Source organism: Phytophthora ramorum, assembly GCF_020800215.1.
Source record: "Phytophthora ramorum isolate Pr-102 chromosome Unknown Phyram_PR-102_s0002, whole genome shotgun sequence".
Lineage (NCBI taxonomy): Eukaryota > Oomycota > Peronosporomycetes > Peronosporales > Peronosporaceae > Phytophthora > Phytophthora ramorum.
This window is the reverse complement of record NW_027150648.1, coordinates 1423021-1439697: the sequence shown is the minus strand read 5'-3', so window position 1 is coordinate 1439697 and position 16677 is coordinate 1423021. Positions and strand designations below refer to the sequence as shown.

Genomic DNA, 16677 nt, shown 5'->3' with positions numbered 1-16677 from the left:
ACACTTTCATTCATGGCCATAGATGCAGCAAAAGGTAGTTTGTAGCCAAAGACTGTGATCTTCAGTTCAACATGTATTTTAATAAAAAAAACTTTAGCAACACAGGCACCAGCAACAGAATACGCTTAATCGTGCTCTGCGCCTGCCTGTCGTAGCACCTCGACGACTTGGTTGTGACCTCTCTCCAAAGATCCCTGCAGCGCAGTGCAACCGGCACTGTTAGCCAGGTTCATAGCGGCTCCCCTTTCCAGTAACAACTTCACCACCTCCACATGACCACTATCAGATCCACACTTCAACGGGGTGTTACCGTCGTTGTCTGCCAGGTCAATCGATGCACCGTGGTCGATGAGTAACTTTACCACCTCCAGCTGTCCATTGGAACAAGCCACTTGAAGCGCAGTCGACCCGTTCGAAAACTGTTTATCCACAGCAGCTCCATGCTCCAAAAGTGACGCCACCACATCCACGTGACCCTTTTCGGAGGCCCTCATGAGTGGGGTCCAAACGTTATTTGATGTCAAATTTGTGGTTGCACCGAGTTCCAGCAGATACTTTATCACAGTAGGGTGGCCTTGAGCCGCAGCGATGCTGAGTGGGGTATAGCCTTCGCCAGTTGCTAGCTCAATGGATGCGCCGCTTTCCGCCAAGAGTTTCACAAACTCGAGACGTCCGTGGTGACACGCCATTGTGAGAGCGCTGCGTCCCCCGTCACGCTGTTTGTCAACGCTTGCTCCCTTCTCAAGAAGCACCTTCACGACAGCGGCATGCTTCATATATACGGCGGTTATGAGCGGAGTCCAGCCTTCACTGATGACCAAGTCGACAGAAGCTCCATTGTCTGCTAGATATTTCACCACACCAGCATGTCCGTTGTACGCTGCATCCGCCAGCGGACTGTAGCCTCTGTCGTCTGCCAAATCAATCGCTGCACCATTGGCCACGAGAAGTTTAGCAACATCAAGACGGCCATCGGCGCATACGATGCGGAGGGCGGTGGCTCCATCGTCTGAGCGTTGCGTGTCAATTGACGCCCCCCTGGCCAGAAGAACCTCTACCACATCCATGAATCCGTTTCGGGCTGCAGTCATGAGAGGTGTTTGGCCATCTTCGTCTGCCAGATCAACCGATGCACCATTCTCGACGAGCTGCTTGACAGCATCCAGCTGTTGGTACTCACAGGCCAACTGAAGAGCAGTCGTACCATCCTGCGTCACCTGGTTAACATTTGCCCCCTTTGCCAGAAGTAGAGTGATAATTTCCGTGTAGCCCCACTCGGCAGCGCTCATGATCGGAGTCCAACCCTCATCATCTGGCATGTTGATGTCGCTCGCTCTTTCCAGAAGAGCCTTCACACTCTTCAACTCACCTTCTTCACATGCAATTCGAAGCGCAGTGTCTCCATTTCGCTGTTTCTCGTCGACCGTGGTATTTCTCACGGGTTCGTGGGTTGCTGTTGAAGAAGTTTTAGCGGGAGGGAGGGCATCAACCAACTCTGTAAACGATAATTGCTTTTCGGCTGGGACTCGTTCAAATATGAGGTGCACCAACTCGGCATATCCGCTAAAGTATGCCACATGCAGCGGTGACCAGCTCCGAAAATCTCCACACAGATTGATGTCTGCTCCACTATCCAAGAGAATCCGAACGACCGCCAGTTGGTTGTACCAGACTGCTGTGAGCAAGGCCGTACTCCCGCTGGGCAATTGTGCATCCATGTTGGCGCCTCGATTCACCAGGAGCTGGACGATATCAGACTTTCCCAATTGAGCTGCAGTGATCAATGGCGTGTACCCTCCCTCATCAGCCAGTTCGATGTCCGCTCCAGCGTTCACAAGAGCTACAACAGCGTCCAGCTGACCGTGTTCGCAAGCGATGTTCAGAGCAGTTGCACCAGTAGGTCGTGAACGATTGATCTCAGCTCCGTTTTGTAGCAATATCCTTACGGCAAGTGCTTGCCCTCGCTCAGCGGCTTTCATGAGCGGAGTCCAGTCTCCATCCCTACTCAAGTTGATCGATGCACCTTTCTGAATGAGAACATCGAGTACATCTAGCTTGCCGTTTTCTGCAGCAAGAATCAACGGGGTGGCTCCAAATTCATCCCCCAAGTCTATCGATGCGTCATGGTCGACTAGAAGTCTCACCACGTCGACATGTCCATTTTGGCTAGCCATTTGGAGAGCGGTCGTTCCCTCTGCGTCTTGCGTGTCAACTGAAACTCCATTGTCCAAGAGTACCCGAACAACTTCTGCGTGGTTGTCTTCGGATGCCACTATCAGAGGAGTACTACCACCCTCATCTGAACATTCAATGGATGCTCCATTCTCCAGCAGCACTTTAGCCACGTCAGCATGCCCTTCTTCACATGCGAGATGGAGAGCAGTAGCCTCGTCGGGAGATTGCTTGTCCGGGGACGCTCCATGATCCAAAAGAAGCCGCACAATCTCAGCATTCCCTTCAAAAGAAGCACTCATCAGTGGAGTCCAGCCAGCATCATTTGCCAAGTCGACAGAAGCTCCACTTTCCAGCAGAAATCTCACCACAGCGACGTGTCCGTATTGAGAGACATACTTCAGTGGGGAGTTGCCGTCGTCGTCTTCTGTATCAACTGGAACACCCTGTTTTAAAAGATCCTGAACAATCTCGAGCTCTCCCTCCTCACACGCTGTGAACAGCTCTCTGCTCTTGTCCGAGCTCTCAACTTCGAGGTGCATCGTCAATTCTTCGTCTTGTATTTCCAGTGCAGCACAATTCTTCACATCTTGGTCTTGAACCGCACCTTCCGCATCAGTTCTGGTTCGTGCCATGACTTGTGGCATCTCCAAGCACACTTTCACCAAATCTCTCCCCGCTCGACGTCTCCCGCGCAAATTGAAGAATGGCAGCATAGTGGCCAGAGCGCGTGCATGAGCCAGCATATTGTACCCACTGTTGGCAGGTGCGTGTTTAATTAACGAGACTAGCACATATTCGTATTTGGACATCTTTTCCGAGAGTACTTTCACGACTTCCTTGTGTCTGTTCTACACGGCAACCACGAGAGCAGTTAGCCCAGCACTATTAACTGGATGCATCGAGGCACCCTTTTCAGCCAGGACCTTCGCCAACGCAGCATTACCACTTTTGGCTGCTTCGATGAGAGGGGTATCGCCGACTTTGTCTGCGAGATCGAAAGACGCGCCTTACGAAGTAAGCAACTTGACAACTGCGAAGCGATCGGCATGGTGTTCAATCCAAACCACGTGTTTCATATCCACGAGTCGCTACCAGTACTGCACGTGACGGAATTGTTGCCTTGCTGGGTTATGCAAGTCCAAGTTCTGTATATTTGTGTTCTACATACTGAAACTACACTCAAAGTCCTGGCATCACAACTTGCTGCTTACGTTGCGTTTTTCCTGTCAACTTTGGTTGCCCCCACCATCATCCCAGACCTTTCGAGCAAGTTCCTCACGCCGATATCTTCCAGAATCTTGACAACGGCACCAATTCCGATGCGCTGCGTAGGATCACGACGACACATTCGCTCAATGAGATCCCATTCCTCAGTTTGGAATTTCTCTGAACGTGTGGGTAGTTCTCCCTTTTCCGCTTTGTGAGTCACAGTTTTGTTATCAAGCATCCCCCACGGATGCTCCCCGGTCACAGCCTCGATGATGCACATTCCGAACGCATAAATGTCCGAGGCGTAGGTAGGAGGTTTACCTTTCAAGCACTCGGGTGCCATCCATTGCACTGCAGCTGTCATCAGTGTCTTATCCTCGGAAGTGTAGGCCAGAATGCTCAGCCCAAAATCGGCAATCTTTGTCGCTCCCCCTTCACAAACGAGAATATTATTCCCTTTCAAGTCTCCATGTACGATGTTGTGCTCGTGAAGGTGCTGAAGTCCTAGCGCTGCTTGCAGTAAACGAAACCAGGTCTCGTGGCGTCTGCTCTTCAAATACGTGGGGAGGATACCCCGCGTTGCACGCTCGCAGACGAAAAAAGGCTGGCCCTCGTAGCATGCAGCGTACAGCTTGATCAAGTTGGAATGATTCAGCGTGAACCACAGATCTGCTTCTTGTCGGAACTTTGCCCGTTTCTCCGGAGTGATGACGGGGGAAATATCCAGTTTAACCACAACATCCGTTCCAAACCATTTGCCGTGGTACACAGTTCCAAATCCGCCATCGCTAATATGCTTTCCGAGCTCAATCTGGTAGCCGGGTACAAACCATTTGGGAAGTGCTTCTCCAACTTTCGCACCCTGCAGTGTTGGTATCTTTTTGGCAGCCAAGACAACCTTTATCTTTTCCACATCTTCAGGTGAATAAGCTCCAGAACGGCTGTGGGCCTCGAAGCGCATAGTAGTCAAAGCTTGAGTCAACTGGTTGCTGGGAATCTCATCGAGAAACTGTTCGGGGTTATTCAAGCACGACTGAAACAGTGTAAATTGCTCCTTCCGAGCTTGTTGCCACGTAGGCTGCCACTGGTGCCAGGCGTTTCTTTTATTGAGGAGAGGTGAACTTCGTACGAGATGATCGATTCTGTAGTGAAAACGGGAGTTCATGTTGCCTGTCGTCTTTGAAATCTTTAAATTGGAGCGAGAACAGTCGAGACAGTCTTTATCAGCCGTTTTGCGAAAAGCCCGTGCCAGTCCACAAAACTCATCAAGTAACCCGGACGGTACCGGCTCGGATAAATTCAAGAGTTGCGTGTACACGTCATGGAGACGATTGCACACGCGTTCATTCTTCTCCGCGTCTAAACCGGCTGCTTGTCTGCATTTGTTCTTGATCCCACGCATTACTTCGGCTAGAGTTTCACCGCCAACAGTACAATCTTTCTCGAAGTACTTGCTTACATCCTCAACAGCTGAAGTTTGTCTCTCTCCGTTTTCATCTGGTATCAGTGATATGAAACCCGCGTCAGCCAGCTTAGTTCTGGATGCCGGGCTTGGATTGCACAATCCAAGCAAAACACGCCACTCATCCTCGGTGATAAACTGCGGTCGATCATCCGGAAGACTTTTCGTAGATTCAGGTTTCCATGAGTCAAAAGTCTCGTCACGTTTGTCCGACGGCTGATTGGAATTGCGAGAACGAACAAGAAGGAAAAAGACTGAAATGCCAAACCGCAGCACATTGTGAGTCACCGGAGACTCGGCTGGATTCGTGTCTCGAAAAGACCGATCGGCTTCGCTCCTCGGCACAAGTCCCAGTCCATCCACAACACCTCTGCGCTCCGAATAACTGCAGAGGAATGTCGATGGCGACACATCATGGTACGCTAGTCCTCGATCATGCGCATACTGGAGACCACGAGCGCAATTCGCCGCATAACGCCACAGATCCATCTCGTAGCTGGGCGAAAAGCAGGTCTCGTGGATGACGAAAGGTTTGCCAACGTGAGAGGCGCCGTAAAACTTGCGCAGGTGCGGGTGGTTGAGCTCTGTCCAGATCGATGCCAGTCGAACACAAACTTCCTCGCTTATTTCTCCCCGAACCTGATCACTCGCATTTCCATCCGTGTATTTTGCTCGAGCTTTGCTGTCCCAGGCCCCCTTGCTGTCCTCAACCTTGGCCTTGTTCACCCACGCCCACTCGTGATCGGAGGTGAAAAACCACTCGGGCGGCTTCCCTGACACCACGTTCGTCTTTCTCACAACCAGCTCATAGACCATCGCAAGCGTGTCCAGCTCGCCCTCCGTCAACTTGTCTCGGTATTTCTCGTCAGCACCAGCAAATGGTGTCAGGCCGTCATGATACTTTTTGACACAGTAGCGCAGCAACGTGACGATTTCAAGTTGCTGGTTCTTGTTGCCGAAAGCAGCAAGTAGCTGCTCCTCGTCTTTCACAAAGGCTTCGAAAACTTTCAGTCGCTCCTGGCGTTCTTGCAGGAGTTTGCTGTGCCAAACCTCTCGCTCCTCTTGGTCGAGAATGTTGAGCATATCCAGTGCATTGTCAATGTATTGGTGCAGCAGAGTAGTCACCCGACCCGTGTCCGCCAGCTTCAACAGCAAATTGGCTTGGCTCTCGTACGAGTCCAGCAGCTCCTTCAAAATGCGAGTGAAGCGCACCATGATGGCCACCTCGCTTGTTTCGCCACGACATTCGTCGCGCAACTTGCCCACAAAGTGGTCGGCCAGGCGGTCGTCGGTGATGAAGTCGCCCTCGTGCCTCGAGTGCCACCGACTGTCGTCCGGGATCTTGGAGTCCATCCAGAACTTGGTCATCGTCTTGCTCATGTTCGTCGGCATGGCGACTGAAGACGCCGCCGCCCGTGGATCTGCGTCTTCTCCTGCAAATCAAAAGTGAGACTGGTTGGTAGTGGAGGCCCTCCGCTGGAGGGTCGTCCCGTAGTTATCCTTGCAACCCACACGCCAGCCTCATTCAAAAACCAGGTACCCATCGACAACATTCTGTGGCCAGACGTCGCCAGAAAAGCCGAGCGTTTGTGTAGTTTCTTAGCCCACGAAGGATACTCCGGTTTCATACACTTGAAGGAAAACACTGACAACATCATACTATGAACATGACTGCAGCGGTCGAAAAGAGAACAGATCCATGAGCTCAAGTTGAGCTGTTCGACGATATGAAGGCGGCATTGATACACTTCAAAGTACTTCAGTATGCAGCAGCGCAACTGAAATGTAAAACATCAAAGGGCAGAAAACCCTTACGAATTGATGGTAGAATGGTATGTTTTGAAGGTGAAAGTCAACAAAGCAAACTATACATATTGATACTGAGGTATTGTCGGTCAGTCTACGCTCATTAGACCAGATTTACCAATAAAATTCCTCCACCGGACTGCCATCCGCGTCCAAGAGGCTAATCTTCAGGAACATGTCGCTCTTGGGTGCTCCCAGCCCGCCCACTTCGTCGGACAGCACCAGCGGGTAGCTGCACAGCTCGCAGTTTCTGTTTCCGGCGTACAGCGTCAACGGAATCACCGCTGAGCCAATAAGGTCGTCCTCGGCGGTTCGGTTTTGGTCGAAGACCTGCGCAATGAGGAACTCGTTCTCCCACTCGTCCACTTCGAACTGGAACGACTCGGACGGCTCCCAGTGCGGATCGAGGCTGTTCTTGACGCAGGAGCTCTTTTGGGTCACTCCGTCCAGTGTAAAGACCACATACGCGCTGCTCTTGCCGCCCACCTCGTTCGTAGCCGCCACCAAGTCCTCGCACTTGAACAGCGCCACCTTCACCAGGAACTTGTCGCTCCCCATCGTCCAAATGCACAATGATACCATAGAGCAATCGAGCAAGCGATCTCGTGGTGTCGTCAAGACGGTCGACCACCGAGATCGCGTTTGTAACGGATACTTTCGGTGCATCTTGTGTACTACTACCACACAACTTGTAGCTGCAGCTTCATGCCGCTCATAAACTTACGAGGGACACGAAAGTCAGCACCCCTCCCATACGCGTGCTTCAATCCCACCCCCCGTCCATTCTTCTCCTTCCTCGCTCAATCCGCTGGAATCGCAATTGCAATCGATCATGTCAACTACTGCCACTGCCAATTCGCCCCTCACCATCGGCGTCATCGTCTTCGACGGCGTCGTGCAGCAGGATTTCGTGGGGGTCACGTCATATCTCGAGCAGCTCCCGACCGTGTGCGACCAACAGGTCAAGTTCCTGACCATCGCGTTGGCTGCGGGCCCTCTGCGCAGCAGGAACTCGCTGGGATTCGGTATGCCGCTGTATGCCACGCACGGATTCGAGGACGTCACGGAGCACATTGACGTTCTGGTTGTCCCGGGAGGAAGCCCTGGACGCTTCGAGCTGCAGAAGAACGAGCCGTTTATCAAGTTTCTCAAGGGCGCTGCGGAGACGGCGACGCATGTGTTGACGGTGTGCACTGGCTCGGCGATTCTTGCGACGACAGGGCTGCTGGATGGCAAGCGAGCGACGACCAACAAGATGGCGTACCAAGGTGTGACGGAGGCGCACCCGACGGTCAGCTGGGTACACAAGGCGCGCTGGGTGCAGGATGGCAAGATCTGGACGAGTTCGGGCGTTACGGCGGGTATGGACATGGCCCACGCGTTTATAACGTCCGCGTACGGCGAGCAAGTTGCAGTCACGATGGCGCGGAATGTGGAGAACGTGCCGAATACGGACCCTAGCGACGACCCGTTCGCCACGGTGTAAGCGAGGTGTAAGGATGTTGCTGTAATAAGTGAGGGGTAAGTTTTCTGCTTTATTTGTAGTGCAAGTGCATGCAGAACTGTTATGAGGCTGGGATACAGTACTGATATCGGAATGGCTTGTATCAGAAAATTATCGGTGCTCTTTGCTTGCACTGTTTCAGATTGTGTGTTTCGGCTCGATAGATGCCTGCTGTTCTCTCATGGTGTAATTGACTACATCGTATAAGGTTGTGAAAGGCGTCATTCTGGCAAAGTAAAGCAGAAAGCTTGGCTGAAGTTGTCTTTCAGTTGACTTTTTGATGAAGCTTCTGAGTATTTGCTGATTTCAGTTTATACCAGCAAGCGGCCGATTTGGAGGCAGGGTGGAGGACATCGCTGCCCCCGTACATTTGTGCCGAGGACAACTGTTCTGGATTGTTGGCAACTTGGCATCCGTGTCGATGTCTACATCATGTAGTCATCATGAAGCTGGTCTATTCGAAGCTAGCGAAGGGAATACCATGAAGAAATACTCAACGTTTCAAGATAAAAAAACAACTCGGGAAAGACAACTCATTTCGTGTAGTGAAATGAACCAGGACGCTGCGCAGGATGAAGACGGCGGTACCCCACTTGTTTTGGCAGCTTCAAGGGGTCGTGGCCAAGTTACAGGTGGAAAGTGGAGCTCGATTGACTCGGCCAACGTGGCAGGGTAGACAGCTCTCATCAAAGGTTCGGTAAACTGCCAAGTCGGTGGCCTGGTGTTGCTATTGAAGAAAGGAGCACGAGTCGATATGAGGCTTTGGAGAGGAGCCACAGCCTTCCGATCAGCGTGCTACTATGGCCACCTCAACGTTGTGAGTCTTCTTCTCGAAGGTGGTGCATCAATTAACATGACAGACAATGACGGTAAATAGCCCGCTGAAAAGTGCAACTAAACACGGCCACATTCAATTGGCAAAGCTACTTGCAGAGACGCGTGCGCAAATTGGCTCAGACAACAACTCCTGCTAGGCTCCTCTCATTAGTGCTTCGCAGAATGGATGGTGATTCTACTGCTGAAAAATGGAGCAAACATCGATAGACAGCGGTCTGACAGAGATACTGCTCTTTGAACGGCTTGTAGCCACAACCAAGTTGGTGTTGTGAAAGCAGTTGAATCGCAACGGCCGAATGGATCCACTGCGCTGAATATCGCGTGCGAGCTATGCCAGCTCGATATCGTTGTGGCTCTCATGGATCAACAAGGTTGCGTCGAATTGGCCGACAATGATGGCTATATGCCAATTATTACTGCAGCCCAAATGGGTTACTCTGAGATCACCCAGTTTCTCGCAATAGTGTAAACGTGCGATTACCGAGTGGAGGAACAGCGTTGATCACAGCGGTATGGTACAAACATCTATCTGCCGTAAGAGTTATCGTGAGCTGCGGAGTTAACCTCGCTCTGTGCGGAAACTGTAAGTGCTGGCCACCGTTGGTTGTAGCATATTTCTGCGGCTACACTGCATTTGTTCAGCTGAGCTACGAACAGGTTCCTACAGATTACTACATTCAAGTTGAGCAGCCCACCGCATCTCTTAGAAGCCCGCCAAGCCCCACCATCAACAAAAAGATCCGTAATGGGGACACAGCTCTACAAATTACATATAGGCAAGGGCAATTGAAGGTTGTGGAATCACTTCTCGGCAGTACTAGTGACATTAACCTGTCAACGAACTCGGGATGCACTCCACTCACGAGCACTTCGTGGAAGGGCCACGCAGACATCGCCGTCGCGCTAGTCGGAAAAGGTGCCAGCATCGATAAATGCGGCTGGTATGGAGCCACAGCTCTCGAACTCGCATGATACGCCGGGAATTTCGCAGCTGTCAAGTTGCTTATTCAGAATGGGGCGTCTTTCGATCTCGCAGACAAAGACGGCGATACTCCTCTCATCGAAGCAGCCAAAAGTGGTAATGCTGCGTTGGCGAAGGTCCCGGCTGAAAAGGGTGCCTCGATGCATCCAGTTAATAGTGCTGGGATAACTGCTCTCGTGGTTGCCGTGTAGAACAGACACAAGGAAGTCATGAAAGTACTCTCGGAAAAGATGTCCAAATACGAATATGTGTTAGTCTCGTTAATTAAACACGCACCTGCCAACAGTGGGTACAATATGCTGGCTCATGCACGCGCTCTGACCACTATGCTGCCATTCTTCAATTTGCGCGGGAGACGTCGAGCGGGGAGAGATTTGGTGAAAGTGTGCTTGGAGATGCCACAAGTCATGGCACGAACCAGAACTGATGCGGAAGGTGCGGTTCAAGACCAAGATGTGAAGAATTGTGCTGCACTGGAAATACAAGACGAAGAATTGACGATGCACCTCGAAGTTGAGAGCTCGGACAAGAGCAGAGAGCTGTTCACAGCGTGTGAGGAGGGAGAGCTCGAGATTGTTCAGGATCTTTTAAAACAGGGTGTTCCAGTTGATACAGAAGACGACGACGGCAACTCCCCACTGAAGTATGTCTCTCAATACGGACACGTCGCTGTGGTGAGATTTCTGCTGGAAAGTGGAGCTTCTGTCGACTTGGCAAATGATGCTGGCTGGACTCCACTGATGAGTGCTTCTTTTGAAGGGAATGCTGAGATTGTGCGGCTTCTTTTGGATCATGGAGCGTCCCCGGACAAGCAATCTCCCGACGAGGCTACTGCTCTCCATCTCGCATGTGAAGAAGGGCATGCTGACGTGGCTAAAGTGCTGCTGGAGAATGGAGCATCCATTGAATGTTCAGATGAGGGTGGTAGTACTCCTCTGATAGTGGCATCCGAAGACAACCACGCAGAAGTTGTTCGGGTACTCTTGGACAATGGAGTTTCAGTTGACACGCAAGACGCAGAGGGAACGACCGCTCTCCAAATGGCTAGCCAAAATGGACATGTCGACGTGGTGAGACTTCTAGTCGACCATGACGCATCGATAGACTTGGGAGATGAATTTGGAGCCACCCCGTTGATTCTTGCTGCAGAAAACGGCAAGCTAGATGTACTCGATGTTCTCATTCGGAAGGGTGCATCGATCAACTTGAGTAGGGATGGAGACTGGACTCCGCTCATGAAAGCCGCTGAGCGAGGACAGGCACTTGCCGTAAGGATATTGCTACAAAACGGAGCTGAGATCAATCGTTCACGACCTACTGGTGCAACTGCTCTGAACATCGCTTGCGAACACGGTCAGCTGGACGCTGTTGTAGCTCTTGTGAACGCTGGAGCGGACATCGAACTGGCTGACGAGGGAGGGTACACGCCATTAGTCACTGCAGCTCAATTGGGAAAGTCTGATATCGTCCAGCTCCTGGTGAATCGAGGCGCCAACATGGATGCACAATTGCCCAGCGGGAGTACGGCCTTGCTCACAGCAGTCTGGTACAACCAACTGGCGGTCGTTCGGATTCTCTTGGATAGTGGAGCAGACATCAATCTGTGTGGAGATTTTCGGAGCTGGTCACCGCTGCATGTGGCATACTTTAGCGGATATGCCGAGTTGGTGCACCTCATATTTGAACGAGTCCCAGCCGAAAAGCAATTATCGTTTACAGAGTTGGTTGATGCCCTCCCTCCCGCTAAAACTTCTTCAACAGCAACCCACAAACCCGTGAGAAATACCACGGTCGACGAGAAACAGCGAAATGGAGACACTGCGCTTCGAATTGCATGTGAAGAAGGTGAGTTGAAGAGTGTGAAGGCTCTTCTGGAAAGAGCGAGCGACATCAACATGCCAGATGATGAGGGTTGGACTCCGATCATGAGCGCTGCCGAGTGGGGCTACACGGAAATTATCACTCTACTTCTGGCAAAGGGGGCAAATGTTAACCAGGTGACGCAGGATGGTACGACTGCTCTTTAGTTGGCCTGTGAGTACCAACAGCTGGATGCTGTCAAGCAGCTCGTCGAGAATGGTGCATCGGTTGATCTGGCAGACGAAGATGGCCAAACACCTCTCATGACTGCAGCCCGAAACGGATTCATGGATGTGGTAGAGGTTCTTCTGGCCAGGGGGGCGTCAATTGACACACAACGCTCAGACGATGGAGCCACCGCCCTCCGCATCGTATGCGCCGATGGCCGTCTTGATGTTGCTAAACTTCTCGTGGCCAATGGTGCAGCGATTGATTTGGCAGACGACAGAGGCTACAGTCCGCTGGCGGATGCAGCGTACAACGGACATGCTGGTGTGGTGAAATATCTAGCAGACAATGGAGCTTCTGTCGACTTGGCCATCAGTGAAGGCTGGACTCCGCTCATAACCGCCGTATATATGAAGCATGCCGCTGTCGTGAAGGTGCTTCTTGAGAAGGGAGCAAGCGTTGACAAACAGCGTGACGGGGGACGCAGCGCTCTCACAATGGCGTGTCACCACGGACGTCTCGAGTTTGTGAAACTCTTGGCGGAAAGCGGCGCATCCATTGAGCTAGCAACTGGCGAAGGCTATACCCCACTCAGCATCGCTGCGGCTCAAGGCCACCCTACTGTGATAAAGTATCTGCTGGAACTCGGTGCAACCACAGATTTGACATCAAATAACGTTTGGACCCCACTCATGAGGGCCTCCGAAAAGGGTCACGTGGATGTGGTGGCGTCACTTTTGGAGCATGGAGCTGCTGTGGATAAACAGTTTTCGAACGGGTCGACTGCGCTTCAAGTGGCTTGTTCCAATGGACAGCTGGAGGTGGTAAAGTTACTCATCGACCACGGTGCATCGATTGACCTGGCAGACAACGACGGTAACACCCCGTTGAAGTGTGGATCTGATAGTGGTCATGTGGAGGTGGTGAAGTTGTTACTGGAAAGGGGAGCCGTTATGAACCTGGCTAACAGTGCCGGTTGCACTGCGCTGCAGGGAGCTTTGGAGAAAGGTCACAACCAAGTCGTCGAGGTGCTGCGACAGGCAGGCGCAGAGCACGATTAAGCGTATTCTGTTGCTGGTGCCTGTGTTGCTAAAGTTTTTTTTATTAAAATACATGTTGAACTGAAGATCACAGTCTTTGGCTACAAACTACCTTTTGCTGCATCTATGGCCATGAATGAAAGTGTTCAAGGTCGCCCCTGTACCCACCAGGTTCGGTCGACACGCCATTCTTCATTTGCTGTCCGATGCCAAGAACCAGCACGACAGCCCAACGCCGGGTCGCTGACCTGGCCGATGAACTGCAAACCGCGTGTAGTGATGGAGAATTGAAAGTCGTGAAAGCTTTGGTGAGACGTGGGGCTGCTGTCAACTGCACAGACGAAGACGGCGACACTCCTCTGATCCTTGCTGCTGAAAATGGCCACCTGGATGTGGTAAAGTTCTTGCTGATAAATGGCGCATCGATTCATACAATGAACAAGGAAGGGTGGACAGCGTTGTTGCAGGCTGCCGATGAAGGCTGGGATAACGTCGTGAAAGTGCTCCTGAAAACTGGAGCGACAATGGATACGCGTCTACCGAACGGCGACACCGCGCTGCATCTAGCGTGCGAGGAAGGCCATGAGGACGCTGCCAAGATTCTCATTGCCAATGGTGCCGAGATCGACGCTGTAAACGAAGTCGGCAATACTCCACTGATGGATGCGGCTGAGAACGGACATGTAGATGTGGTCAAGCTTCTATTGAAACGTGGAGCGTCCACTGACTTGACGAACCATGAGGGGTGGACTGCTTTGATGCAGGCCGCAGATGAAGGCCACGCTGGTATCGCAAAACTGCTCATCAAAAAGGGGGCAAACGTGAAGAAACAGCTACTGGACGGCAAGGATGCCCTTCAGCTGGCGTGTGAGGAGGGCCATCTCGCTGTTGCGAAGATCCTCCTCGCTAGTGGTGCATCTACTGCCCACACGGATGAAGACGGTGATAGTGCGCTGACATTTGCAGCCACAAACGGACATACCGACGTAGTGGAGTTGCTGTTGAAGAGTGGGGCTGAACTTGACCTGGTGACGGACGAAGGTTGGACTGCACTAATGGGAGCTTCGGAAAACGGTCACTCAGATGTCCTCGAGATATTACTGGCGAAAGGAGCAAAAGTGGATAAGCCGCTTCCAGACGGCCGGACTTCACTTAAAATCGCTAGTGAAAATGACCGCCTCGAAGCGGTCAAGCTCCTCCTCGATCATGGAGCCTCGATTGACTTCGTGGACGAAGACGGCGACACTCCACTTTTCGGAGCAGTACAAAACGGGAATACAGACGTTGTCAAGCTTCTCGTCGCGCGTGGTGCGTCTATTTTTCAGACGAACAATGAAGGCTGGACCCCAATATTGAGGGCTGCGGAGCTCGGATATCCTGTTGTGGTCAAAACATTGCTGCAGGCAAAGGCCTCAGTGAATATGCGACTGCCTAGTGGCGCTACCGCGCTGAACATCGCATGCGAGCACGGTCACTTTCCCGTTGCGGTGACTCTTGTGAACAGAGGAGCCGACATTGAACTAGCTGACGATGAAGGTTATACACCGCTGATCACGGCCGCACAATTGGGATACGCTGACATCGTCCAATTTCTAGTGAATCAAGGTGTAGACATGAATGTGCAGCTCCCGAGTGGGGGAACTGCCTTGCTCACCGCTGTGTGGCACAATCGCCTTGAAGTGGTTCGAATTCTCCTGGACAGCGGAGCGGACATCAATTTAAGGGGAGACTTTCAGAGGTGGCCGCCTCTGAGCGTTGCATATTTCAGCGGATACACCGAGCTCGTACATCTGATCTACGAGCGAGTTCCACCCGCCAAGCAGCTATCCTTTGCTGAAGTAGTTTTTGCAACCACTTCAGTTGGCAAGTCTCGAATGAACTCTGATCCCCCAAAGAGAAACAACGTGGTCGACCAGAAACTTCGCAATGGAGACACAGCGCTGCGAATCGCGTGCGAGCGAGGGCAGTTGAAGGTGGTTGAACGTCTGTTGGCGAGTACCGAAGCCATTAACATGCCAGACAGTCTCGGTTGGACACCTCTCCAGAGCGCTTCAGACGAAGGACACACTGAAGTGGTCGAGTTGCTGCTGAAAAAGGGGGCAAACACCAACCTGCAGCTGCCCAACGGTAATAGCGCCCTCCAACTTGCCAGCATGGAAGGGCACCTCGATATTGTAAAGTTACTGATCCAGAATGGAGCGTCTATTGACTTGGCAGATGAAGACGGCGACAGTGCGCTCACTTCAGCAGCTGAAAACGGTCACGTTGCTGTGGTGAAATTTCTGTTAGCGAAGGGGGCGGCTATCGACTTGGCAACTAACGCAGGCTGGACATCCCTTATGGGTGCGTCGAACCATGGCCACGCAGACGTCGTGAAGGTGCTTCTCCAAAATGGGGCAAGTGCAGGCAAAAAAGAAGGAGGTGGAGGCACTGCTCTTCATATTGCGAGTTCAAACGGGCACGTCAGTATTGTGAAGATTCTCATCGAGAAGGCCGTGGCAATCAATACTGTGGATGAAGAAGGCGATTCTCCACTGATCGACGCAGCTGCAGACGGACACGTCGCTGTCGTACGAATTCTTCTGGAGAATGGCGCAAACGTAAACGTGGTCAACACCGATGGTTATACTGCCCTCCTACAGGCTTCGGAAAATGGTCACCCTGACGTAGTAGCTGTGCTACTAGAAAACGGGGCTCATGTTGACGAACAAGATCACGATGGTGGTACTGGTCTGTTCCTGGCATGCACAGAGGGACATTCCGACGTCGCTAAGGTCCTCATCAGCAATGGCGCAGCCATTGACCTGGCAGGCAAAAATGGAGATAACCCGCTCATAAGTGCAGCTGAAAACGGGAATCTCGACGCGGTGAGACTGCTTCTAGGCAATGGCGCGTCAATTAACTCGCACAAGCACAATGGCTACACCTCGCTAATGGAAGCGGCGCTGAATGGACACACTGACGTGGCAGCGGTGCTACTAGAAAGTGGTGCGAGTATCGACAAGCGAGCTCCGAACGGGATGACAGCGCTTGGAATTTCGTGCGAGCATGGTCATTTTAGTGTCGCTGAAATCTTGGTCCGCCGTGGTGCCGATATCGACCTGACCGACGACAGTGGCAACAGCCCGCTTATGATTGCGGCCGCGAACAACCACGCAGAAGTGGTGAAGTTGCTTCTGACCAATGGTGCGTCCGTCGACTTGATCAATCATGCGGGACTAACATCCCTTGCGATAGCATCAGAGAACCAAATTGAGGAAGTGGCGACTCTATTGTACTAAAAGTATTGGTAGACGCAGCCGTGATTACAAGCTCGCGAGGATGAGGGAAACGTAATGTTAATGTTGTGAAGTTCTACCGTATTTTGTGTAGAATTGTCTGCTGTCTTCCGCTACTTGGAAGTTCGTTTCACATCTGCTCAACTTCGACTTCGAGACTTTAGACCCAAATTTGGGTTTATTATACAGCAAAGCACAATATTATTGTCTCGGGGGTGTGAATCTCACCAAAAAATACACAACGCAAATCTTGCATGATGACAAGTGGCCACCTCAGATATCAGCGTGCTGCATCTATGATCCGTCCATTTCCCACCAAGGTGTCACTCGCCACTCTTTAATTCGCGCTGTAGTGC

General features: G+C 51.8%; 6 protein-coding genes across 6 annotated transcripts; 3 read left to right on the top strand and 3 right to left on the bottom strand.

Annotated features, from left to right (window-relative positions):
* Positions 1-125: 125 nt before the first annotated feature.
* On the bottom strand, positions 126-2714 carry KRP23_1871 (Ankyrin-3; the record flags this gene model as incomplete). Its single annotated transcript, XM_067886534.1, has 1 exon — positions 126-2714. One exon carries the CDS (start codon positions 2712-2714, stop codon positions 126-128), a length of 2589 nt encoding a protein of 862 aa, XP_067749206.1.
* Positions 2715-3382: 668 nt separating this feature from the next.
* Positions 3383-6238, bottom strand: KRP23_1870 (Serine/threonine/tyrosine-protein kinase HT1; the record flags this gene model as incomplete). The annotated part of the gene is made up of 1 exon (XM_067886533.1): positions 3383-6238. The coding sequence occupies one exon, from the start codon at positions 6236-6238 to the stop codon at positions 3383-3385; it is 2856 nt and encodes a 951-aa protein (XP_067749205.1).
* Positions 6239-6766: 528 nt separating this feature from the next.
* On the bottom strand, positions 6767-7210 carry KRP23_1869 (uncharacterized protein; the record flags this gene model as incomplete). Its single annotated transcript, XM_067886532.1, has 1 exon — positions 6767-7210. One exon carries the CDS (start codon positions 7208-7210, stop codon positions 6767-6769), a length of 444 nt encoding a protein of 147 aa, XP_067749204.1.
* A 469-nt stretch (positions 7211-7679) lies between these two features.
* KRP23_1868 (Isonitrile hydratase) lies at positions 7680-8138 on the top strand (the record flags this gene model as incomplete). Its single annotated transcript, XM_067886531.1, has 1 exon — positions 7680-8138. One exon carries the CDS (start codon positions 7680-7682, stop codon positions 8136-8138), a length of 459 nt encoding a protein of 152 aa, XP_067749203.1.
* Positions 8139-10475: 2337 nt separating this feature from the next.
* Positions 10476-13064, top strand: KRP23_1867 (Ankyrin-3; the record flags this gene model as incomplete). Its single annotated transcript, XM_067886530.1, has 2 exons — positions 10476-11972; positions 12042-13064. 2 exons carry the CDS (start codon positions 10476-10478, stop codon positions 13062-13064), a joined length of 2520 nt encoding a protein of 839 aa, XP_067749202.1.
* Positions 13065-13249: 185 nt separating this feature from the next.
* On the top strand, positions 13250-16324 carry KRP23_1866 (Ankyrin-2; the record flags this gene model as incomplete). The annotated part of the gene is made up of 2 exons (XM_067886528.1): positions 13250-15170; positions 15261-16324. 2 exons carry the CDS (start codon positions 13250-13252, stop codon positions 16322-16324), a joined length of 2985 nt encoding a protein of 994 aa, XP_067749201.1.
* Between the last annotated feature and the right edge of the window lie 353 nt (positions 16325-16677).